At 39.8% G+C, this 27,733-nt stretch overlaps 1 protein-coding gene across 11 annotated transcripts in view; it reads right to left on the bottom strand.

The window, feature by feature from the left end:
- mettl25 (methyltransferase like 25) overlaps nt 1-27,733 on the bottom strand; it is a 90,319-nt gene that overhangs the window by 28,920 nt on the left and 33,666 nt on the right. For 5 of the 11 annotated variants that reach the window (XR_011953397.1, XR_011953400.1, XM_072551627.1 and 2 more), the window contains 5 exons: nt 26,936-27,565; nt 21,134-21,287; nt 7,387-7,481; nt 7,237-7,266; nt 2,981-3,078 (listed from right to left, as the gene is read on the bottom strand). Coding sequence is in view for 3 of the 11 variants with exons in the window: in XM_072551627.1 (XP_072407728.1) it covers nt 2,981-3,078; nt 7,237-7,266; nt 7,387-7,481; nt 21,134-21,287; nt 26,936-27,565 (1,007 nt within the window). In the remaining 8 variants the exon portion in view is untranslated. Of the gene's footprint in view, nt 1-2,980; nt 3,104-5,672; nt 5,813-7,236; nt 7,267-7,386; nt 7,482-21,133; nt 21,288-26,935; nt 27,566-27,733 lie in introns of those variants that run through there. The other 6 variants (XR_011953402.1, XR_011953401.1, XR_011953399.1 and 3 more) reach the window with 3 other exon arrangements.

Raw genomic sequence — 27,733 nt, 5'->3', positions numbered from 1 at the left:
ACCTGGTCAGGTCGACGCCCCTCAACAACCCACCCTCCCGTCCCGGCACTTTCCCCTGCCATCGCAGGAATTGCGTAACCTGCGCCCACACCTCCTCCCTCACCTCCATCTAATGCCCCAAAGGAGCCTTCCACATCTATCAAAGTTTCACCTGCACATCCACCAATGTCATTTATTGTATGCATTGCTCCCGATGCGGTCTCCTCTACATTGTGGAGACTGGACGTCTCCTCGCAGAGCGCTTTTGAGAACATCTCCAAGACACCCGCACCAATCAACCCCACCGCCCCTTGGCCCAACATTTCAACTCCCCCTCCCACTTTGTCGAGGACATGCAGGTCGTGGGCCTCCTTCACCGCCGCTCCCTCACCACCCGACGCCTGGAGGAAGAATGCCCCTCCCCCAGCTTATCCCAGTTCCAACTTTCCAGCTGAGCACTGTTCTCATGACCTGTCCTACCTGCCAATCTCCCTTCCCATCTATCCGTTCCACCCTCCCCTCTGACCTATCACCTTCATCCCCACCCCCATTCACCTATTGTACTCTTTGCTACCTTCTCCCCAGCCACCCCACATCCCCATTTATCTCTCCACCCTGGAGGCTCCCTGCCTCCATTCATGATGAAGGGCTTTTGCCCAAAAAATTGATTTTCCTGCTCCTCGGATGCTGCCTGACCTGCTAAGCTTTTCCAGCACCACTCTAATCTAAACTCAAACTGCAAATGGCAAACAAAACATGAAATTACAGGGTAAGAGGTTCTGGTGTGAAATTATTCAATTCAATGTTAAATTCAGAAAGCTGTGAAATGTCTAAACAGAAAATAAGCTGCTGTTCTTTGAGCATGTGTTAAACTTTAGTACAACATTAACAAGCCAAGGATAGAAAAGTAGGTGTGGAAGCAAAAATTTTAAATTAAACAACAAGCGACTTTAAAGTCAAGGTTAAGCTTGTAAACTAACTGGGGATATTTCACACAGGAACCAACAGCCTGCATTTCTTTCCCTCAAGGTAGTAGAGACCATATTGAGCTTTCAATGTCGCACATAAATTTCAAAGAAGTACCAGTAAATCATTGTTCCACGTGGGACGAGTGTTTGGGGTTTTGAATGATGAGGGAAGAGGCAGGGAAAGGTGATCGCTAGGCAAGATACAATAGGAAGAAGACAAAGTGTTGAGGGTCATTGACAAGCAGACTAAATTGCAATGGAGGAAACACCTATTTGCAATATTGACAGATGACAGCATGGGAAGAGGTTTTTGGTGGTGGCAGCATACTGGAGGTGCTATAAAAAAGAACAAATGCCGAGTTGAATGTTGAAGCTTGAGGGATGGAAAGGGAAGAGAAGGAAAAGCCTCTCACGGATCTGGAAGAGAGTGAAATAGGTGATGTAAATCAATAAAGATTATAATAGGGTGTGTATAGAAAGTTTAACTTGCTCTTATGCTCAAGTCCAAAAGGCTGAGGGGGGGAGGAGATGTGTTATATAACTTTAAAATTAGAATCATGTCTTTCAGGGTGACGTCAAAAAATACTTCTTCATAAAGCGTGGTGAGAATCTGAAACTCCGGCCTGATGATGTGAGGTCAATTGAAAATTTCAGAACTCAGGTTCAGAATATGCATGTGTAGGTAAATAAATATCAGCTACGGTTCATCAGTGCAACAGAATTTATGTATGTGTGTGTGCGCATGGTGCGCTGAATGACCTAATCCTGTTCTTATGTTTCTATAATTTTGGACATATCAGAGTAGTGTAATTGGCAATTTTCTGTTGGTTGCAACACCAAATGACACTGCGACTCTGGACCAAAGATATGTATTAACAAGAAGAACAGATAATCCTTATTGCAAAATTCATTTGCGGCAAATAACATTTGTGCCATACAAATGCAAGGCAATGACCATCTCCAGTCAGAGTCAATCTAAACACTGCATCTTGACATTCAATGGTGTTACCATCACTGAAACCCCCACATGAACATCTTTGGGGTTACCATTGACTAGAAACTCAACTGGATTTTCCATTTAAATACAGTGCCTGTATTTATAAATAAATAAAGCACATCAGAGACTAGGAATATTAGAGCAAGTAACTCACCTCCTGACATACCCAAGCCTGTCCACCATCTACAAAGCATAACTTAGGAGTGGGATGGAATACTCCCCACTTACCTGGATGGGTACAGCTCTGACACCATTCAAGAAGGTTGACACTATCTAGGCAAAGCTGCCCGCTTGGTTGGTACCACATCCATAAACATGCATTACTTCCACCACCAATATTCAGTAGCAGGAGTTCATACTATCTATAAGATGCACTGCAGAAATTTGCCAAAGATCCTTAGACATTATCTTGCAAACCCAGAAGCACTTCCATCTAGAAGGACAACAGCAGCAGGCACATGGGAATAGCATAACCTGCAAGGTCCTCTTCGAGCCACTTTCCATCCTGACTTGAAAACATATTGCCATTCCTTCACTGTCACCAGATAAAAATCCTGAACTTTGCTCCTAAGGGCATTTTAGATCAATTCACAACATGTGGACTGCAGTGTAGCAAGCAGGCAACTCACTACCACTTTCTCAATGGCAATGAGGGATAGCCAATAAATGCTAGTCAGCCAGTGATGGCCATATCCCATGAGTGAATAAAAAAACCTTTTCTGCCAAATTATGAACACTTCTGAGTATAGGCTCCTGGACCTAAATTGAAACTTTCCAAACTTTTCCCACTAGGAAGTTGTCACAGCCAGCACACAGAATTGTTTTCTTGTCCCATCATTTTAGGCTTAATTAATTGGATGTGAAACTGGAAAATACAAGTCAATCCTACCACCCAGTCCTCTAGATCTGCTTTGAATAATCATCTTCAGATGCTGTGAAATAAATGGACTGTTCTCCATTAAATCTATGTCAGAAAACATTCATGACATGCTAATTTTAATATTCTTCAAATTTCATGCAAACTTCCAAAACATACTTTGTTCTTTGCAGTGTGGTATATGCCTTTCCATTTCCAAAATGCTCTTTGATAATAACTTGCAGAACTGCACGATAAAATAAGGATTCGGAAGGAAGCTGCCAACAATAAAAGAACCAGGCACTGTCAATTCAGAACAAATCAACAAATGTAATTTAGCACATTCACAGCAAAAGGATTAAGAATGTAATAAGTTTAATAATAACAATCCCCAGTGATCTTAACAGCTGGTAAGAATACTGTAAAAATTGCATAATCACAGAAGTACCAGCTATCTACAATGCAGAGTTTATCATTTAAGTTTTTCATGCCAAAATCAATCCCATTTTGAGTTTTCATTTTGGCCCTGTTTTGTGGTTTTTGCTGCTATTTTGTATAAAACAGCCACACTGCTGGAATCAGTTTGGCAATTCTGAGATATTCTGATTAAAAGATAAGTACCAGATGAATTCTGAAATTTGTCACACACTCACAGACATGATGGAAACGACAGTAAATTCTACAAAATAATCTTCTGAAAAATAGGCAACAGGTCCTCTAAATAAGCAATAAAACTAGCAAATAATTACTCATCAGCAAATAAAATCTGAATTTCTCTTTACTTTTACAATAAAATATGTCACATAGCATTTCCTTTACCATTTGCAGTATAAATCATCTGTAAAGACTTTGACTTTTTATTTTTCTGTATTTTTGATTGTGAACTGAACTGTGAAAAGAACTGTTTTAAAAAGATTGCTGAAGAACTACGGCTGTTTTTAAAAGCAAGGAACATGACACTAAACATTGTTTATACAGCTGTTTGTTCAAGCAGTTGAAATATAGTTTGCAGATGACCTGAAACTGAGGCAAATGTACAAATGGAGATTCAGCTGATTGGTCTGTGAACTAGTGACCAGTTATCGATGACCAAGGCCTTCTGCCTGCTAACTGTGTGATTAGTTCTTAGGTAGCTGAACAGCTTGGGGCTAACAACAAAATATTCAGAAGCCTTCATATCTCCACAAGTTCTGGAGCTCTCTATTTTCTGTAGTAAAAGCAATTTTCAGTCTGAAGAAAGTTTATCTTTCTTTCAGCAATTGCTATAATTTGTGACTTTTAATTAATAAGTCACAGATCTTCTGTAACTGTGAACCAGCCACTCTATGCCTCCTGCAAACTAGTGAAAGCACCTGGATAGGCATGAATCAAAAGCATTGTTATGACCAGCACAAGAACCAGCTCAGCAGGTTTTGTGAACAGAGACAACACAACTACTTTTCAAATTTTTCCTCCATCCATAACACTTGTGTCTTTTTTTCCTATCTGTGCCTACTGTGTGGATCAGAAGTTTATAAGTGGACTAAAGACTTAACAAGTAGTGTTGTAGGCTGACAGTTCATAATTGTTTACCAGTTGCTACAGTCTATTTACCTGTAAATAGTAATTCTGGTTACGTACAGAAACCTGGTCCATGTTTTCTGTCAACCTCAGTCTAACAGACAAATTGTGCAGATTTTAAAACCTTTTGTAACCACTCAGGGAATGGTTAAGCATGATTTCCAGTGCGCTACCCCAGTGTGCTTACCATCACACATAATAGAAATTTTTGTTTACTACTGAACGAAGAAATGAACCATAGTTCAAAGCAGGGTGAGGGGAAGGTTTATATTAACCTCTTAACAATTTATTCAAAGGGACAACAAAGTGCCCAATTTAAAAGGGACTTCATATCTTTCTACGAAGAAATAATGTGGAACTTATATTGTTCTTGCTTGAGATAAACCTCTTGAGATTTCACATATGAACTAGCGTGTCCTTTAAGAACTCTTAAGAACAAGCAAATATTCCTACATAGCTTAATCTTACAAGTAATAAAAACACAATGTTTGTCCAATATTCTCAAATCACAGTTCAAGTTGAAAGTATTTTAAAAGACATCAAAAAACATTTTTCAACATTTTTACACAACCAAGGATAATTTTTCCTCCAATTTTTGAAGCTGTGTTATTTTGAAGTATGACTCCAGAAAAAGCACTGACAGTTCTGCAGTACCTCACAAAACGTTATTCTTTACAATGGACAAAATTCAACAATTGGAGATGCTTTATCATCAAACTTTACCAATTACAGAATAAATCATACATAAAACAGCAACAAAAAAATTCATTTACTTTGTAGCTTTAAGATAGAAAAATAGATGAGGTGAGCTGTCGTGAAAATGATTACTCTTGAGAATAAAACAGTTTGTATGAATATAGATTTATAAAATCATGAGGTACATGGATAGGGTAATTAGACAAGGTCTTTTGGAATGGGGAATCTAGAATTAGAGGGCATAGGTTTAGGGTGAGAGGGTAAAGATTTAAAAGAATCTTAAGTTAAGGGGAAACTTTTTCACACAAAGGGTGATGCGTGAATGGAATGAGCTGCCAGAGGAAGTGATGGAGGCTGGTACAATTATAGCATTTAAAAGGTATCTGAATGGGTATATGAATAAGAAGGATTTAGAGGGATAAGGGCCAAATGCTGGCAAATGGAATTGAATTAGTTAAGGATATCTGGTCGGCATAGATGAGTTGGACTGAAGCGTCTGTTTCCATGCTGTACATCTCTATGACTTTATGAATCAATTAATAATAACATGAACAGGCCTAAGCAAATTGAAGTGAATGGAAATTGAAAGAAAACTCTCCATTGATTGGACTCTTACCCAATATAAAGGAAGATGGTTGTCATTGTTGTTCAATCGTCTTAGCTTCAGAACATCACTTTGAGAGTTCTTCAGGGTCATGTCTTAGACTCAACCATTTTCAGACTTCCTCCAGAATTATAACAAAAGTGGGAATGTTGCTGACAACAGCACAATGATTAGCACCATTCACAATTCCTCAGATACTGATACAGCCTGAGTCCATATGCAGAAAGACCTGGACAAAATCCAGGCTTCAGCAGATAAGTGGCAAGTAGCTTTGGTGCAATGCAAGTGTCATGCAATGACCATCGCAAACAACAAGTGAGAGAATGGTTGAAGCAAGTTAATGAAGTGAGTTTCAGAAGATTGTATGAGAAAACCTTTGCCTAGTGGAGAGAAACAACCAATGAAACATGCCAAAAATGACACAGACAGTTCCATGTAAGATTCAGCCCATGGTGTTCCAAACAAACACAATCGTGCATTGATTAGATACGCTTGGTCAAACAGCTAGTCTAAAGGAGGATGTTAAGGAGAAAAATCAGTGTCAGACAGAGATATTCTGGGAGGAAATTTCATGGCATCAGTTCTAGAGGACTCAATTGTGCTCCAAATGGGAGGGCAAAGTGACTGGACATTAAATAGAAGGCCAGAATCAGAGGTAAACAGAGTTTTTGGAAACTTGTAGGGCTGGAGCAGATTACAAAAATTGGGAGTGCTGAGGTCATGAAGGAAGATAAGAAGATATTAAGAAATTAATATCTTTAATTTGAGGTAGTGAGGAGGAATTTTGTTGAGGCATTGGTGATCTTATCTGACAGCAGAATCGGTAAGAGTCCCATGCTGCATCTTTTCAGGAAGGCCATCAAAGTACAAGCCAAACAGGTAGTGGCGAAGCCGGTGGCGGGCCTTCCCATGGAATTAAGACCCTAAAAGTAGAAGTTTCCCAACTGCAACAGGCCTATGTGCAGGTAGATTAATACCAGCAGTTGCGACATGAGGCCCTTAAGTGGTCAGTAATTGGCAGTAGATACGAATAATGCTCAGGAGCAAGAACATTGGTAAACTACACTTCCTCTTTCCTGTTAATACCCCAGAGTTCAACTGGGTTCAGGTAGCTAAGCGTAGATCTAATCTGGGACTTTCATGTTTCATTGTTCAATAGCATATTGTGTAATATTAGCCCTCAGATATGATGATAAATTGGGAACCCACATATTACATCTTTTAGTCCATTCCAATGGTTTTCTTCACAACAAAATGCTTGGTTTGGAGCACAATACACTTATCACATGACAAGGATTTAAATCACTGGTTAATATGCAGAAGGAAAGAAACTTTGCAATCATTGGCTTCATTGGAAATTTTTTCTGACTATTGAAGTCAGTCCATAACTTTGTTCCAAAGCTGGGAGATTCTCACATCGGGGACATTCTATACTGCTATCAGTATTTAAATTTACATACATCATTTGATTAGAAAAAGCAATTAATGCTCCAGCAAACATAATTACAGTGAAGTTTAAAATAAAATGACCAATTCGTTTGTTGTCAAAGGTGAAATATGATTGAATAAAACTTACCCCCTGGCCAAATGTCACTCTTTCCAATGGCTACAAAGTAAAATGAAAACAACATTTTTAAGCTCTTTATTGGATGACTCTGCAAACCCATAATTTACTTAAACTGATGCATCACGTGCAGTAAATTGCAAGATTGATGTGAAAAAGTACCAGACATGCAGACATTCTAGCATTCCGTCCACAATGCCAGCTACTGCTTCTCAAATACTGGCTCATAGGAAATCCCCATGGCCCATGACAGCATTCTGCAGAGAAAGAAGAATGAAAAACTCATTATTTTTCCTTTTGATGTTTACAATAGACAATAGGTGCAGGAGTAGGCCATTCTGCCCTTCGAGTCTGCACCACCATTCAATATGATCATGGCTGATCATCCTTAATCAGTATCCTGTTCCTGCCTTATCTTCAAAGAACAACCCAGATGGCATCCTTCTTCAAAGACAACCCAGATGGCCTCCTTCTTCAAAGAGGACCAGTTCCAATACCGAACAACCCAGATGGCCTCCTTCTTCAAAGACCGCAATCTCCCCCCAAACATGATCGACGATGCTCTCCACCGCACCTCCTCCACTTCCCGCTCCTCCACCCTTGAGCCCCGCCCCTCCAACCACCACCAGGACAGAACCCCACTGGTCCTCACCTACCACCCCCCAACCTCCATATACATCATATCATTCGTCGTCATTTCTGCCACCTCCAAACGGACCCCACCACCAGGGATATACTTCCCTCCCCTCCCCTATTAGCATTCCGAAAAGACCACTCCCTCCGTGACTCCCTTGTCAGGTCCACACTCCCCACCAACCCAACCTCCACTCCCGGCACCTTCCCCTGCAACCGCAAGAAATGCAAAACTTGTGCCCACATCTTCCCTTACTTCCCTCCAAGGCCCCAAGGGATCCTTCCAAAGCCGCCACAAATTCACCTGCACCTCCACACACATCATTTACTGCATCCGCTGCACCCGATGTGGCCTCCTCTATATTGGGGAGACAGGCTGCCTACTTGCGGAACGTTTCAGAGAACACCTCTGGGACACCCGGACCAACCAACCCAACCACCCCGTGGCTCAACACTTCAACTCCCCCTCCCATTCCACCAAGGACATGCAGGTCCTTGGACTCCTCCATCGCCAGACCATAGCAACACGACAGCTGGAGGAAGAGTGCCTCATCTTCCGTATAGGAACCCTCCAACCACAAGGAATGAACTCAGATTTCTCCAATTTCCTCATTTCCCCTCCCCCCACCCTGTCTCAGTCCCATCCCTCAAACTCAGCACCACCTTCCTAACCTGCAATCTTCTTCCTGACCTCTCTGCTCCCACCCCCACTCCGGCCTATCACCCTCACCTTAACCTCCTTCCACCTATCACCCCTCCCCCAAGACCCTCCTCCCTACCTTTTACCTTCGCCTGCTTGGCACACTCTCCTCATTCCTGAAGAAGGGCTCATGCCCGAAACATCGATTCTCTTGCTCCTTGGATGCTGCCTGACCTGCTGCACTTTTCCAGCTGATTGTTTCTAACTAACATTGTAAACGACATTAGAATAATATTCTACAGGACCCTACATATTTTTAAATTTTACTTCAAAGTTCCTTAGCATGAAAAGTGTCAATGGCAGGGAATAAAATATTTCCTAAGGTCTTCTTCCAATGTCAGTTTCAAGTACTGCTGTGTCACAGGAGTATACCTTAAGTCAACTTTAGAAGAACACACATAGTTCAACTGGGCATTGCTCAAAATTTCCTACCTTGCAGTCTCTTTCACAATCAACTAATTTAGTGCTAATCTCTGAATTGTAGGAGACTTATGGTACGTATTGATAAATGTATTTAGAGTGCTGCAAATTGCCAATAGACATATGAAACATTTATTCTATCAGCATAGGTTAAATCCTAATCTGGGGTCTGAGATATTCTGCAGTAACATGTTTTTCTTTTTTTAAACTACGTATTACAAAATTATACTTTTTTGTGCAGTACAATAAAATAGCATAATAATAATGGACTCATATGACTGCTGGTTAAACTTGGCCAAATGCAGAATCTTCACTGATCTTCATTTGTCTTAAATGCCAAATGTTGAACTGAAGTTGAATAAATTGTATGAAAAACAAAAGATTGCTGCAAAATCATTCGTTTCAAGACACTCTTAAACTGAAACGTCCTATAATTCTATGTATTAAATGGGAAGTATCTACTCGTACCTTTCATCTGTTCCTAACTAATGTATTGTAGTGCATTCTTCAATAATGCTGCCTGGGGTTCCAGATATGACAAAATAAATAAAAATACAATTTCTGGAGGTACTGAACCATTTAAATTGGGATTACCTAGCAGGCTTTCAAGGTTATTACTGAGTTAACTAATCTTAGCCAGACCAGCAATTAAGGCATTGCAGTTGGTCTGAAGAGAAAGTATAAATCCCTTAACAAAATGCAGTCTGTTAAAAATTGCAAACAACTGAATAAAAGGTATAACCAGAATTGGACTTAGTGTTGATGCTTTGACGGTCCAATAGCTCAGTCATATTTGCTTCCTTTGGGTGATGTGCAGTTAAATTGCACGCACAGCACCAATCATCAGTTTAGGGAGAAATCTTACAGAGGTAAGGCTACCTCACAGAGATAAGACTTTTAGATCTGGATGTTTCTCCTTTTCTTCTTGGCTCTGTATTTTTTTAGGCAAAAGTGAGGACTGCAGATGCTGGAAACCAGAGTTTAGATCAGAATGGTGCTGGAAAAGCACAGCAGGTCAGGCAGCATCCGAGGAGCAGGAAAATCGACGTTACGGGCAAAAGCCCTTCATCAGGAATAGAGGCAGGAAGCCTCCAGGGTGGAAAATAAATGGGGTGGGGGGTGGGGTTGGGGTGGGGTGGGGCTGGGAAGAAGGTAGCAAAGAGTACAATAGGTTGAATGGGGGTGGGGATGGAGGTGATAGGTCAGAGAGGAGGGTGGGGGATGGTAGCAAAGAGTACAATAGGTGAATGGGGGTGGGAATGGAGGTGATAGGTCAGAGGTCAACTCAGCACCATCCTCATGACCTGTCCCACCTGCCAATCTCCCTTCCCACCTACCCGCTCCACCCTCCCCTCTGACCGATCACCTCCATCCCCACCCCCATTCACCTATTGTATGCTTTGCTACCTTCCCCCACCCTCCTCTCTGACCTATCACCTCCATACCCAACCCCAATCACCTACTGTACTCTTTGTTACCTTCTCCCCAGCTCCCCTCCCCCCTCTTTATCTTTCCACCCTGGAGGCTTCCTGCCTCTATTCCCGATGAAGGGCTTTTGCCCGAAATGTCGATTTTCCTGCTCCTCGGATGCTGCCTGACCTGCTGTGCTTTTTCAGCACCACTCTGATCTGAACTGTGTTTTTTTGTATTTCTGCTTTTGGGAAAAAAAACTTTTCAAAAAAAATCTTAGATGGTTGTTTTGGTTTTTGTATCTAGATGGGGCTTTTTAATAATTCGGACTTTTGTACCTAAAATGGTGCCAGTGAGTGACGATTTAAACAGTATTCACTGTACTCCTCTACTTCTCTATTTGAGTACAGGTGACAATAAAACCTAATTCTATTTCTAAATCTGGAAAAAAAACTGTTCAATGGACTTAAGTGAGAATGCATACATTTGTTTCAAGGCTGGTTCAAACCAGCAGTCTTAAACTGAGATAACATTTTTCCTTGCTTATATTTAGGATCACATAGCCTTTTAGTACAATACGCTTCTCCAGTAATATTTGATAAAAATGAAAGTCAATTTCCTGTAATAATAGTTTTTTTCTAATATAAAAGCAGATCTTGGTAAGCTGAAACAATAACATACACAGCACAGGCTGTAAACATTCTGACTAAACCAAATCCCTCAAAAGGTAAGATATCACAGTCAGGTTACTGACTATTCTCAAGGTACCTCGTGGGAAATAAATGATGGTGGAAACCAATGAAACAGCACAAAGACTTCTACAGGAAGAAAGAAAATGGCTAAATTGTTGCCAGATAAATAGAATAAAAATGAATGCAAAAGAGAATCAACCAAGGATCAGACACAGCTGCAAGTGAGGTAGTAGTCCAAAACTCAGTACATCATTAAATCCAGTTACTGGCAGGGATTATGTTGAAATGAAAGCCAAATTCAAGCTATGGGGAGTAATATGAGAGGGTGGAAAAGCATGTATGCAGCTGAATCCACAAGACTGGAATCAAGTAGTTTTCTCTGCTCTTTAATTATAACAAAGAATTCTTTGGAGGTATCTGGAATAATTTGAAAATAGTGAATTCTATGGTAGAATACAGTGTGAAAAGCAATCAGTGAATCCATAAGAGTGGGGTAATACTTACTGCTGTCAGTGCAATGTGATGTTTTGACGTATATTTGTAGGTCCATCTTGAGACTTTAAATGAAATGATGTGGTTGTGATTACGGTCACAATATTAGAGTTTAATCTAAATGCTCATAAATAACGTGCATAAATCTACTGCTAAAGTAATATCACCACTGGTGAATCGTAAGTTTAGAACCAAACTTTAAGAAGGCTTTTGATCTGACAGCAGTTGCAATGAAAATAATGCAAGGGAAAGATGAAGCAAACCTCCTAAATCAGCTCTTTATTATCCTTTTCATGACTTCAATTAGTTTTCAGCATGTAATAAATCTAAATTGGAGCATGCTCTTTTCTCCCTATCACTCAGGATGAAGGAAAATACTACAACTAGCCTTTTTGATCAGTACACTGTGAACAAAAGTTACAACTCTACACTGCTTGCATCAAAATAAAGTCTAAATCCTCATTTACTTAATTTCTATTCAAGTGATTTAGTTGCATGTAATATACAGTATTTGTCAGTTATGCCTATCTGATAATAGTTACTGCACTTCAAAACAATTAATTGCATCAAAATTACTTTAAATGTTGCTCAGAGGTGTTAAGAAGTGCTATAAATGCACATATTTTTTACTTTCGCTCTATCCAGATACATAGCATATACATAGCATACTTTTGTGATATCTGAACCATCAGGTATCTTTATAACATCACATAGGAAAGAACTTAAACCCGGAATTAGGAAGGCTAAAAGGGGTCATGAAATGTCTTTAGCAAATTTAATATAGAACAGGGTAGAAAGGAAAAGAGTAGGCCCACTCAAGGACAAAGGAGGAGCCACAGGAAATGGGAGAGATCCTTAATGGGTACTTTGTATCAGTATTCATCAAGGAGAGAGACATGACTAATGCTGAGGTCAGGGATGAGTATGTGAATACTCTAGAGAACGTCAATATATTGAATGAGGAAGTTTTGGGTATCCTAAATTGCATTCAGGTAGATAAGTCTCTGCAGCCAGAAGGGATCTATTCCCAGGTTACTGTGAAAGGCAAGGGAAGAAATAGCTGGGGCATTAGCAGATATCTTCACATTCTCTTTGACCACAGGCAAGGTTTCAGAGGACTGGAGATTAGCCAGTTTTGTTCTCTTTTTTAAGAAAGATAGCAGGGATAATGCAAGAAATTATAGGCCGTTGAGCCTGACATCTGTGATGGGGAATCTCTTGGAGAAGGTACTGGGGGCAAGATAAATGCACATCTGTAAGAAAATAGATTAGTTAGTGACAGGCAGCATAGTTTTGACCGGGGAAGGTCATGACTCACCAATCTGACTGAATTTTTTGAAGAGGTGACAATGATAATTGATGAGGGAAGGGCTGTGAATATAGTATATACGGACTTTAGTAAGGCATTTAATAGGATTCAAGGTGGACTGGCTAGGCAGATACAAGGAGAAAGGAAGACAGTGTTGTGCTGGAAAAGCACAGCAGGTCAGGCAGCATCCAAGAAGCAGGATACAAAACTGGCTTGGTCATAGAAGGGTGTTTTTCAGAAAGGAGTCTGGTAACTAGTGGTATTCCACAGGGATCAGATTTCGGTTCTCTGTTATTTGTAGTATATATAAATGATGTGGAGGAAAATGTGGGTGGCTGATTAGTAAGTTTGCAGATGACACCAAATTTGGTGGAGTTGCTGATAGTGCCAACGATTGTGAAAGGATACCAGAGGATATAGATAGATTGGCAACTTGGGCATAGAAATGGCAGATGAAGCTTAATCCAGACAACTGCGAGGTGATACATTTTAGAGAATTGGAAAACCACGTTGCAGCTATATAAAATCCTTGATAAACCACACCTGGAGTATTGTGTGCAGTTTTGGTCACCACACTACTAGAAGGATTTGGAAGCTTTGGAGAGAGTGCAGAGAAGGTTCATCAGGATGTTGCCAAGTCTTAAGGGCATTGGCAACGAATAAAGGTTAAAAAGACTAGGATTGTTTTCATTGGAAAGAAGCTGGCTGAGAGGAGACCTGACAGAGGTCTACAAAATTAAGAGAGGCATAGATAGGGTGGAAAGACAGGGTTATTTTTTCAAGTGCTGACGTTTCAATTACAAGGAGGCACAGGTTCAAGGTGAGGGGGGATCTTTAAAGGAGATGTAAGAGGGAAGTTTTTAACACAGTGTCGTAGAATCCTAGAACGCATTGCAGGCATGTTGGGAATATTTTAGAGATATCTGGATGGTTACAAGATTATGGAGGGAGTACAGAAATACAGACCGAATAAGATTAGATTAGATTCCCTACAGTGTGAAAACAGGCCCTTCGGCCCAACAAGTCCACACCGACCCTCTGAAGAGTAACCCACCCAGTCCCATTGCCCTCTGGCTAATGCACCTAACACTATGGGCAATTTAGCATGGCCAATTCACCTGACCTGCACATCTTTGGACCTGTGGGACAAAACCAGAGCACCTGGAGGAACCCACGCAGACACGGGGAGAATGTGCAAACTCCACACAGACAGAATCGAACCTGGGACCCTGGTGATGTGAGGCAGCAGTGCTAACCACTGAGCCACTGTGCCACCCAGGACAGAAGGTTCGCTTTTTAGTTTAGTTATTTCATGATGATCAACACCGACTTGGAGTTCCTGTGCTGTACTTCTTTTGGTTTTTTGTTCACTTGTCAGTCTCACTGACATGACCAAACTGCCTCTGTGAAATGAAACAATCCACACCTGATGCACTGCCAAAGAAGCTTTATCTAGAAAAAGAGTTAACATTATCAGATTATTTGGTATATATCACATTTCTATTTGTGGGACATCATTGTATGAAAACTGGCTGCATGTTTCCCACATTGCAACAGTGACTACCAAAGTATTTCATTGGTTGTAAAGCACTGTGGCTACATCACATTAGACACTATAAACAAAAAAACAATTCCTTCCTTTCTTTTTCAGATATACGAATACTTAATCCTCAGAGACAAAATAACAATTGTATCTTCCAACTATTTAGTGGAAACCAAGTTAAAAGAAGGAATGCCAAGAGGTGACACAGTAGTACAGCATGCTGGAGACTTTCAACATACCATTTCAAAAGATGTTGTATCGTCATCTTTGAGCGGTCATGCATATGTCATGCACTGATACCTTAACAAAGGGAGCAGAAGCTTGGGAGCAGATGGAGTTGGGTGGGCAATTCTTTGAGTCATTGAGAAATACAAGGATGAAAATATTCATTTTTTACAAATTAATACGGCCCTGATCCCAAAAGATTGGTCTTCCCAACAGTTTCAGTGCCTCATTTTATTGCTAGGCTACACCTGGGGAGGAAATAGTTTTTTTAGAACATCCTGCAATCTATGAGGCCATTTTTTCTCCCAATTTTCAGATGTCATTTCAGCACTTGAACAACAAATTTAAAATTGACTAAGAACATTAGTTTATCAGCAGGAACCTTCAAGCCATTTAAAATATATTTGTTTGTACCACTTGTACACTAGATATTTCCATCTTCAAAACAGCGGCTGCAAATAAAATGAAAATTATCTTGTTTCGTACACAAAAAGATTTGACTAACAATCCTAAGATTGCTGTGTTTCTATGTCAGCTATGCATTAATCAACAACATAAGAGGACTATATGGGTGGTTTCAATTAAGTCATATGCCTGAGTATTCTGAACTACTTTTAACTTGATAATCACATTAGTGTTACTTTCTCCTCGAGAATACTATTTCAGTAAAGGAGACTGACTGCTCCACTGTGCCTTTGTAATCTGAAATTCTGCTAAAACAGATCAAGTTCTAATTCAGGCATTTGTCAGGACTCCACGTTAGATTGTCCTTTAGCTTACACTGTAAGCATAAGAGGTTTTACCGTTTGTTTTTGACCAAAATTTTGCACCTCCTGTAAGTCAACTGGAACCTACATCAAACGTTCACTATGGGCTGTGAAATAATAGTCAAGACATGACACTCGGCATGATATCACTGGCAGCTAGTGTGCAGATGTATGCCTGGCCAAAACAAGCAAATAAATCTTTGTGAATGTACTTCAGAAGAAAATTAGAGCTGAAATTATAGCTGAAAAAAACATGTGCAGCAGCAATAAAACATAAAAGGGATGAACAGATTAGAGAAAATAAGCCACTTGTGATCTGGCCCCGATAAGTACAATTACAAATTTTGAGCCTGCCTGAGTATCTCCGACTTAACAGACTAACATGATCAAAAGCTTGCTTTCTCAAAATTTCCATTTTGGGCTACAATCCAGGTCCTGACCCTGCATCACTTTGGGAACATGCACCCAATGGCAATTTTTGCAGGACTGGCTGATTATTGTGTCGAGAGTGGAATCACCATCTAATTGAAGGGGGCTTGTGAGCTTTCAAAACTGAAGGTCCAATAAAAGCCATCTTGAGGCATCCTCTCAAAACCTTTCACAAAAATGCAGAAAAGCAACTGCCTCATCTGTTGGACCACTATCATGGAGGGAGCCAGTAGACTCATCCATATTCAGGTAAGTATTATAGCTACAAGGTATCTCCAGAGGAAAGTGAAGAGTTAGAACCCCAATCTGTCACTACAAAGCCACCTCCAGAAAACTGCTCTGATCTCAGTACCATGGAGGACTTCACAAGCCGACTAGAAAATTCCACTTAACCTCTGATCAATGTTCTTAATTGAATGAACAAGCTGCTCTCTATTTTTGTCAGGTAACCCATTCTGTACCTTAACTGGCCTCCAGGAAATGGTGAAGCATTGACATAGTTGTGGGGGATCGCCACACTGACCGATGTAGCCAACTTCTGTGAGTGCCTGCCTACATTCCTGCATCTATATCAACACCAAAGTCCTGTCAGTGGCTGGAAAGGGTGGAGTTGAGGAGTAAAACCCAACATTATTCTTTTGTTTTATGACTTGGATAAAACATTCCTCTCATTTTCCAATATTCTGAAAAGAGGATCAACAATAATTTCAGTCAGTAAAAAGGATGAACAGATTAGAGAAAATAAACCACTTGTGATGTGGCCCCAATAAGTACAATTGCGGTTTACAAATTGCCTGGGTATCTTGCACTTAACAAATTGGATAAATCACCCAGATAGATGGACTACATCCCAGAGCTATGAAGGAAATATGTGACGAGATTGCAGAGGCATTGATGGTGATCTTGGACAGTCCCATTTACAAAACAATCTAAGGCTTCTTCAGGAGTGTTGGTTTCTTTCTTAAGTTTATGGGCTACATTTTACCTGTCTCTTGATCAACAGTCCTTCCCAAATAACCTGTAGAAGGTATTATTTGGCAAAGACTCTCTCTCTGCAGTTGAGTTGCCAATTAAACCAGCTTATTCTCATGGCCACCTTTTACAAAATTCAGAAATGTGATACAATATAGTGCCTATGTTATGAATACTCAATCCATTTTTAAAAAAATAAACTTCAGTTTCTTCAAGGCACCTGGACTGGTACTTTGGCTGCAAATCCCTAATACATAGCTGCCTTGCAAAGGCTTAGTAAAATTAAAGCAAACTTAACTTAAAATCACATCATTACATAAATTATCACTCAGCACTTAGTTACATAGCTTAATTCTCAGATAATTTATTCAGAAAATCAAAAAGATGCTCTGAGGTTTATTCCATGGATTTTCAGTTTTTAGCATTTGAACATTTTCCACTAAATGTATTAATTAAAATGGCTCAGTGGATAAAAGTACCACATGGCATGGTTTTGAGTATATCATTTAATTAATAGTATTTAGGTCCAATCCCTTATCGGTGTTGGGTGTGTTAATCACAATTGGGAACATTTAGATGCACAGATTAGTCTCAGCAATAGCTGCTTTTCATTTCTTGATTGTGGTTTTATAAATCTTTCTCCTTTTACTCTAAGGCTGTGACCTTGCGTCCTTGTCTCTTACTAGTGGAAATATCTTCTCCACATCCACTTTATCCAGGCCTCTCAGTATTCTGTAATTTCAATGTGGTTCAGATTTCTGCCTTTCCCTATATAGAAAATAGGCAGCCTCTATTCTTCCTACCTCACACTTTCACACATTGTATTCCATCTGCCACTTCATTGCCCAGTCTGTTCAAGAAACTTCCACTTCCTCAACTACCTTTCCCTCCACCCGTCTTTATGTCATCTGCAAATTTAGCAACGCTGTGCTCAGTTTCTTTGTCCAGATTGTTAATGTATAACATGAATAGTTGTGGCCCTGACTCAGACCCCTGTGCAACTCCACAAGTCATTGGCTGTGGTGACCCCTTTATCCCCACTCTCTGCTTTCTGCTAGTCAGCCAATCCTCCATCCATGCCAGTACCTTGCCCCTAACACCAGGAGCTCCTATTTTAGTCAGCAGCCTCCTGTGTGGCACGTTATCAAAGGCATTCTGGAAATCCAAACAGATCACCTCTGTTGGCTCACCTTTGTATAACTTGCTCATTAACTCCTTAAAAGAATTCCAACAGTTTTATCAGGCATGACCTCCTCTTATGCTGACTCATGAACTTCTAATTACTCAGTATTCTCACCTTTAATAATGACTCTAAAAACTTACCAATAACTGAGATTAGGCTAACCGGCCTAATTTCTGGTCTTCTGCCTCTTTCCCTTCATAATCAGGGGTATTAAAGAGCCAACTCCAGATCCCTAACACCTTGCTGACTCCAATGATCCTTGAAAGATCACCACGAATGCCTCTGCAATCTCCTCAGATACCTCCTTCATAGCTCTGGGGTGTAGTCCATCTGGGTCGGGTGATTTATCCACCTTCAGGCATTTCAGCTTCCTCAGCACCTTCATGTTAATGATTACCGTATACCCACCTCTACCCCTTGGCTTCTGAAGTTCTGGTATGCTGCTGGTGTCTTCCACTGCGAAAACTGACACAAAATACCCACATCTTATGCTGAGATGATGGCAATTAAAAGTTGATGGATAGGTGCAATAAATGGCTAATCGTTCTGGCTACCCTCCAACAATTTTTGTAAAATTCTTATATTTCACAATTTATATATCTATAGCATTCCTAGCATAAAAATGGTTCTCAAGAGCATTCGACAGGATGGAGGAATAAAAAGGAGATTAAATAGGAGTGAACAAAGGAAAAGAATTGCACGTTAGAAAACAGAACAATTAAGGAAGGTTAGGATTGCATTGCAAAGACATACTTTGAAGAAGCTTTTTGTCTTGTGCTAACCAGGATATTTTGCAAGAATACCAACTCAAGCAGGAAACTAACATTAATACTGTATGAGAGAAGAATGTTAATTGGTTGCCGAGAAGAATCTGGAAATAAAATCATTGCCTTGGAGACTGCGTGCATTCATGCAAATTGATAGTTAACAGCCAGGCTTTCTTTAAATTTTAAACCAAGCCAGTTTCTTCTGATTGGTCAGGGCACTGCCATAAGAAATGAACCAGCGAACGGGTTGCCACCCAATTTGTTGAGTTGAAACAGGTGCAGTGCATATACATATCATTTCTGTCTGCAAAGAACATGGCCCTGTGCGTTAATTTACACAGCTTCCAGAATATTTAACTGTGAGCCTGACTCAAGTTGTCAGCATAATTTGTTGCACATTCAAAATTATCCAGCAAAAAATATCCAATTGCAGAATCACAACTAATGGTAGACACTACATTGCAGGATTTCCAAGCACAGGCTGGTTGGCAGTGGTCGCTACTTTGCTTGTTGTGAACAGCAGATGGGACTTGCATTCAATATATCTGGCATCACAATAGTACTGAGATTCATATACCACATTAATCATTTTATGATAGGCAAAACATCTTTTTGGTTTGACAGCAGTATCCTGTTGATGGTGGCCACTCATGTTGCTACAGGATAAGTTTTACTTGTTGCACAAACATTTGAAATACATTATCTTTCCAGGTTAAATTGAGGCTGAGTAAAGAAGTAAACTTTTAGGAGGTTTCAGAATAGTATTTACAGTATATGGTGGAAGTGAAGGACAAGCGCTAATCAAGTAATCACTGTGTGTGCAGAGATGATGGTTGGAGGGTTTACTGAGGCTGAGTAACCAAGTTTTATGCAGGCTATGAAAACAAGAATTTTAAAACCATAACTAAAATGTAATATTGAATGACCATACCTGGTCCTTTCAGATGTGAATAATAGCACAGGGAACAACAAATCTTTACATGGATGTGTAAGTGTTTACAAAGAGGGTGACATGGCCTGCTGCCTTCTGGGTAAGCTGTATGCTAATGAGAGTCATTGTCAGCAAGGCAAAATTGGAAAAGGCAAGCATCTTGATGAGTAAAGATAAAATTTTTGAAGTAGTGGAGGACAAGACAGTGGTAATCAATATTTTAGAGAAAAAAAGAAAGTGAATCTTGGTGCTAGTGTGATATAGAATACAAGTTCCAATGACTGCAAATCATCACAAATAGCACGTCCCTTCAGCTGTCCACAATAAGCGAGGTACTGACCATACCCAGACTATGTTTGTAAGACTTGCAGTTCAGTGTGTAACCCTTGATGTGATTTTGCAGATGCCAGCTTTTACTGAATAATCTTGAATGTGTGAGGAATTACACTGACAATCAGTTGGATGAGGAAGAAGGTCAGCTAAAGCAATAAACTGAGTATCAAGGTTTCTCATCTCCAAACTAAGCTGTGTGTTGTAACTGGGCATGTTAATTTGAAGTAACAGCTGCCATCAAGAGTCAAAGAGGTTAAAGTTGGTTTACCAGCATGTGGGAAACTTAATTTATCCAAATATATCAATGACATCTCGTTCTTATTCTTTTTGCATGTGATGTCAGCCTCGAATTGGATGAATTTATATTTCCTTTAGCTAAATATCCAGAAACAGGAGTCACTGACTTCAATCTCCACTTCAACCTCTATCACCATTTCAATGATTTTGGCCTCTCCTTCTATTCTACTTCTCTCCATCGTCCCTATCTCAGACTGAATCAAACTACTAAGAATTTCAGCATCCAAACCTACCCCGTGTTCAGAACATAGCACTATTTTGTCTCCATTATCTGGTCAACTACTTTTAAATATGTATCAATGTCCATCCCACTACTTGCCATCCATTGCCATCTAACCCTTATCCACGCCTTTGTGCCGGTCAAACTCAACCCTTGAATATGAATCTTATTAGCCTTCCAAACTCTGGTGTCCATACGTGTCAATTGAAACTTCTTAACTGATTCTTGTTTTATGCAATCACCCTAACAATATCATCTATTTGGCTGCTAGTCCAATGGCACCAATTTAAATTCCAATCCTTGGGTATATATACTTCCATGGCCCCATACCTCAGCAAAAGGCAAATGCCTGTCACTTCATTTTGTTTAAAAAATTTTAAAACATAAAATTAATCTTTTACAAAATCAGAAATTGCTGGAAATGTTCAGCGTCAGTGGACAGAAATCAGAGTTAACGTTTTGGGTCCAGTGACCCTTCCTCAGAACTGATTTACAGCATCTGCAGTTCTTTTGGTTTAAATTCATCTTTTAGTTTGCTAATACCATAAGGTTTCTTGTTTCATTTAGTATACATGGTATTTATTACCTTTGCTGTCATCTGACAATTCAAACTCTTCTGAGAGAAGATGGTAGCAACAGCCCACACTGCAAACAACTTTAAGCTCCTGTTTAGTAACGAAAATGCGCAAAATATCCGAGGCAAGATCACCACAAGTGTGCAGACCGACCAGCATAGAGTCCTGTAAAGTAAGCAGTTTCATCTATATGACAAATTGAACAAAACAATACTGGCTGGGAGGAGGCTTCTAAATATTGATTATTTTGTATATTAGATAAAGTAATATTTTTAATTTAGCAAATCTCTTGATTGTTACAAGTGTTGTCCTCCCAAATATTTAATTTCACATGGTCAATTTCGAGAAAGTGCAATTTCCAGTAGGCAAATACTCTCATTTAACAGGCAATTAAGATCGTGACATGGAAAGAGTATCGGATAAGTTACATGGGCCAAAATCTCACTTATTTGTACTTATCAGTGTACTCCTTTATTGCAACTTTGCCTGATTTCTTTTCCTCCAGGTGAGGAAGAACATAATGGGCTGCTAATCCAGAAATTCCCTGGGTCTATACAGCTTAGTACTACCTGCATAATGTATTTACCCTTGAGCAAACTCAGTCTTTTGACAAGGTTTGACCTAGATAACAACCACATTTTACAATGAGTGAGTGAAGGTAATGCTATGTACTGTTTATTCTAATCTGGCAATAATTCAAAAACTAAAATTTGACTAAATCTTCTCTTTGTGTTGTAGCTATGAAGAATCTCAACATTTATTAAATGAACTATTAAAATTAATTCAAAACTATTTAACATAATTTGTTCAGATGCTCTTTAAAGTTGTAAAAAAGTCAAGCATCTGCCACCTTGTGGCAGTCGCTTGACATTTTTTTCTACAACTTTGAAGAGCATCCGAACAAATTATATTAGTTTTGAAATAATTTTAGTAGTTCATTTAATGAAAACTGAGATTGACCTTGTGGCAGTCACTTCAAGATGCATAAATAGCCCATTTTGTGAGATTAGCAATATATGTAACTAACAAATGTAATTTAAATGCTTTGAAGACTTAGAAAATTGAACACAACACATGTCCAGTTAGCAAATTGTGGAGCTCATCAATTTGAGAGATGACGGCATCAAAGAAAATAAATCGTATTTTCTACAATTATTATAGGGCATTCCTATATTGCATTTGCAAATAAGAGATAGCAAACCTAAAGGAAGGCCTTGTTGACTTTTCACAACCAACAAGATGTTTCAATCCCAGACTCCAAACCTTGGAAAACCATCTTCTAATTATAGCTGATTGTATATTTTTATATTCCACGGAATTGAACATGTAGATTCACTGATAACCTAATGCAAACGGCATTATGTTGGCTAAGGGCAGTGCTATGCATGGCTATACATGTACCACATTTAGTAATCGTAATTCATCTTGTCAATGAATGACTGCAGGACATTCTGAAGGAGGGGAAGAGCGAGCAGACAGAGATCATGGTACATTTTGATACCAATAGATAGGTAGAAAAAGAGAGGAGGCCTTGCCAGCGGAAGTTTAGGAGAAATGAAGTAGGTTAAAGAAAGGAACCAAAAGGTAGTTATTTTTGGACTACTTCCGGTGCCATGTGCCATTGTGTAAAGAAATAGATTAGTACAGGTAAATGTGTGGCTGGAGACATGAGGAGGGCTTTAGATTTCTGAGACATTGGGACTACTTTTGGGGGGAAACAATACCTGTACTAGGTGGATGGCTTGCACCTAAATTGGAATGGGACTAGTATCCTTGGAGGGAGGTTTGCTAGTGATGTTGGGGAAAGTTTAAACTAAATTGGCAGGGGAATGGGATCCAGAGAGAAGGATCAGCAGGAGAAAATGAATAGTCAAAATTCGAACAGAGGGCAAGGAGTCAAGAAGGCATAGAGATTATCCGCCAGTTAAAGCATAAAGTCATTTGGCAAGGTTAGATGGTATTCATTTTAATGCAAAGAGTTTGATGAACAATGTCATAGAGTCATAGAGATGTACAGCACAGAAACAGACCCTTTGGTCCAACTCGCCCATGCCAACCAGATATCCTAAATAAATCTAGTCCCATTTGCCAGCACTTGTCCCATATCCCTCCAAATCCTTCCTATTCATATACCCATTCAGATGCCTTTTAAATGTTGTAATTGTAGCAGTCTCCATCACTTTCTCTGGCAGCTCATTCCATAAACGCACCACCCTCTGCATGAAAAAGTTGCCCCTTAGGTCCCTTTTATATCTTTCCCCTCTCACCCTAAACTTATGCCCTCTAGTTCTGGACTCCCCACCCCAGGGAAAAACCTTATCTATTTACCCCATCCATGCCCCTCATGATTGTATAAACCTCTATAAGGTCACCTCTCAGCCTCTAACACTCCAGGGAAAAAAGACCCAGCCTATTCAGCCTCTCCATATAGCTCAAATCTTCCAACTCTGGCAACATCCTTGTAAATTCTTTTCTGAACCCTTTCAAGTTTCACAACATCTTTCCTATAGCAGGGAGACCAGAAGTACACACAGTATTCTAAAAGTGGCCAAACCAATGTCCTGTACAGCCGCAACATGACCTCCCTACTCCTATACTCGATGCACTGACCAATAAAGGCAACCACTTTACTTCACTATCCTAACTACCTGTGACTTCACCTTCAAGGAACTATGGACGTGTACTCCAAGGTCTCTTTGTTCAGCAACACATCCCGGGATCTTATCATTAAATATATAAGCCCTGCCCTGATTTGTCTTTCCAAAATGCAGCACCTCACATTTACCTAAATTAAACTGCACCTGTCAATCTTCAGCCAATTGGCCCATCTGGTCAAGATCCCATTCTACTCTGAGTTAACATTCTCCGCTGTCCACTACACGTCCAATTTTGAAGTCACCTACACACTTACTAACCATATCACTGCAGATGAGTTGAGGGCACAAATTAAAACACGGGGACGACATAACTGAGAGAGAAGCAGAACTGGCAGCTCGATATTTTAGGACATAGGGTCTTCAGGTCAGAAAGGGAAGGAGATAGAAGAGGAGGTGGTGTCTCAGTATTGATCAGGGCATCAATTGCAGCAGTAAGGAGGGATGACGTTTCTCAAACAAAGCTGTGTAGAATTTACAAACCAAAGATGAGCAATCACATTGTTGGGAGAGTACAATAGGGCTCCTAACAGTTCAAGAACAATAGAAAAGCAGAAGACGTAGGCAGATTTTAGAGAAGTGTAAAAAGAATAGGGTACTGATAGTAGGGGATTTCAACTTCCCCTACATTAACTGAGATAACGTGAAAGGTTTATAGAAAGCGGAATTCTTAATATGCATCCAGGAAAGCTTTTAAAGCCAGTCTGTCTAAGGCCCTACAAGAGAGGGGGCAGTCCTGGACTTAATTTTATGTAATGAAGCTGGACAAGTGGTTGACGTATCAATGCAGAATGCATTTACAGACAGTGATAGTAACTCCATGAGACTCAATATTATGAAAAGGACAAGGATAGACTTGAAATCAAAGTTCTAAATTGAGGTGAGGAGGAAGATTAATTTTAATAAGATCAGGTACGATTTGTGAGCAGATACTTTGAGGTAAATCTGTGTCAGATTAGTGGGACGAGTTCAAGAAGGAAATAGAGAGAGTACAGGGCCGATATGTTCCAATAAAGACAAGAGATAGGACTGATAAATCCTGTGAACCCTGGAGAGCAAGGGATATAGAGGAATGGATAAAGAGAAAAAAGGAGGCTTATGGCAGATACCAAGGGCTCAAAATAGCAGAAACCCAGCAAAAGATCAGAATGTGCAAGGGGAAACTTAAAAAGGAAATTAAGAGAACAAAAAGGAAGCATAAAAGAATAATAGCAGGAAAACTAAATGAAGGATACATATGGAAAACATAAGGCAGCTTAAGGATTACAGTGTCAATTTGTTCATGGAGCCTGAGGATGTTGGTGAGGTTCTAAATTAATACTATGTGTTGGTGTTCACTAGTGAGAGACACAATTTGGGTACAGAAATCAGGGAGAAGGACTGTGATATACTTAAAGAAATTAACACAGACGGAGAGGTTGCTCTGAGTGGTCTGGCAGGCTTATAAGTAGATAAATCTCCAAGGCCAGATGAAATGTGTCCCAGGCTGTTAAGTGAGGCAAGGGAGAAAATAGCAGGGGTCTTGACAATACTTTTCAATTCCTCTTTGGCCCAGGAGAGGTGCCAGAGGACTGGAAGACAGACAATGTGTTACTCTTATTCAAAATGGGAGCAAGAGATAAATCAGGAAACTATAGGGTAGCCAGTCTAACCTCAATGGGAAACTAATGGAAGGAATAATTATTCCGAAGGACAGAATTAATCTGCAGTTCGAGAGGCAGGGATTGATCAAGAACAATCAGTATGGGGAGGTCATGTCTGACCAACTGATTGAATTTTTCAGAGGTAACCAGGAGTGTAAGTGAGGTCAGTGCACTCAATAAAGTCTACTTGGACTTCAGCAAGGCTTTTGATAAAACCCCGCATGGGAGACTAACAGCAAAAGTCCAAGAGTTCCAAGGAAATTTTGCTAATTGGATACAGAATGGGGTGAATAGCAGAAAGCAGAGAGTGATGGTCGAGGGTGTTTTTTTGACTGGAAGCCTGTGCCCAGTGGGGATTACAGAGCTCAGTTTTGGAGCTCTTGCTGTTTGTGGCATATATAAGCAATTTGAATTTGAAGCAGAAGGATTAATCAATAAGTTTGCAGATGACACAAAAATTGGGATGGAGGATAGTCTTAGATGACAGGAGGATATAGGCGAACTAGTCAGATAGGCTTATCAGTGGCAAGTGGAATTCATTTTGGATAAATGTCTGATGATGCATTTTGGTAGGTCAAACAGGACAATGGAATATATGAAGATCAGTAGGACCTGAGCAACACAAAGGATCACATGGTCGACTGGTGCCTTAAGGGATCAGAACAGATAGATAAAGTGGTTAAGAAGGCATATGAGATACTTGACTTTATTAGAGAGGCAAAGAGTTTAAAAGGAGGGAGGTTATGTTAGAACTGTGTAAGATTTTGGTTTGTCCACACTAAGAATATTATGTGCAGTTCTGGAATCCACATTACAGGAGGAATGTGAATACACCAGAGAGGGTGCAAGAGGAGATTTACCAGGATGTTATCCGGACTGGAGAGTTTTAGTTATGAAGATAAGTTGATTAGCTGGATAGATTGGGGTTGTTTTCCTTAGAGTCGAGGAGACTAAGGGAAGCATGATTGAGATGTATAAAATTATGAAGGATATAGCCAAGAACAAAGGTTTCCCCTGGTGGAGAGATCAACACCAGTGGACATAAGATTTAAGGGACAGAAGATTTTGATAGGGTGTGAGGAAACCTTTGTCATCCAAGGGGTAGTAGGAATCTGAAACTCACTGCCTGTAAGGCTGGTAGAGGCTGAAATCCTCATAACATTTAAGGAATATTTAGATATACAGTTGTGATGCCAGGACATACTAGGCTATTGGATAAGTGCTAAAAATTGGGTTTAGAATGGTTAGGTGGTTGCTTTTGAGTGGCAGCTAGTTGAAAAAGTTGCCTTTAAGTCATCATTGTAGGCTGAATTTAAACTGGGTTCCAAAGTTGAATGAAGAGTATGTTAACCCAATTTGTCACACACACAATCTTAAGATATTAGTTAAGACTGTAGAACCATAGAAACTTTATGGCACAGAAAAAGATCATTCAGTTCATTTTGTCTGTGCCAGTTGAATAAACCAGCCACCCATTCTATATTTATACATTGCAGTTTGACTAAGGAAGGCTAACCTTTATGTCAGAAATGATGTCTTGGAGTTCAGTTGTGGAAGTAACATGCAGTGTTAATGGAGAGTAGAGATTAGCTTCTTTGATTTGTTTTGCTTTCGCATCCAAACCTGCAGTTTTCCTTCTCTCTTTCTCTTTATCATCAAGATCTCTTTTTTTCCTTGACAGTGAATTCATTTCCACTGCATCAGTTGACAGAAATTCCAGAAACAGATTGTCAGTGCCATCAAATTCAGTTTCTATTGATCCCACAAACTGTGCAGATACAACATTGTTACTTCTCTCGCTGGTCTCTAAATCTAAGGAAGTATCCATAACAGGAGTTTGTATATGGCTTGATTGGTTTTGTAGACTATTCTCTTGCTCCCCACCAAGACTAATTTGTTCCTTGGCTTCCTCAAAACTCTCCATATTATTTGCTGGCTCTTCTTCCAGATTTTTTGGTGCAGAGTTGTGTTGGTTCTGACGCTTTGTTTGACGTTGGTAAACCTTCCAATATCTTTTTAATTTTCTGTTCCTTTCATTTGCCCCACTCGTGTTGGTACTAGAAGAATCTATGCCATACACATTCAAGCCATACTGCATGGACAAGTAAGAACTCAAATATCCCTTTCCTGATCCGATATCAATTACCTAGAGGAAATCAAAATAAAACATTCAAGCTCATTATCATAACTTAAAACAACAAGGCAATTTATAATACCCTGAGATAAGCAGTGTCAATTGCAATCCAAATGTATATTCATAACTGAATAATATTTTCATGTTTTCTTTTCATGTAATTCCTTTCTTATTCTGCTC

Source organism: Chiloscyllium punctatum, chromosome 32 (assembly GCF_047496795.1).
Source record: "Chiloscyllium punctatum isolate Juve2018m chromosome 32, sChiPun1.3, whole genome shotgun sequence".
Taxonomy (NCBI): Eukaryota; Metazoa; Chordata; class Chondrichthyes; order Orectolobiformes; family Hemiscylliidae; genus Chiloscyllium; species Chiloscyllium punctatum.
The sequence above is the reverse complement of the archived record's forward strand: the minus strand, read 5'-3'. Positions and strand labels throughout refer to the sequence as shown.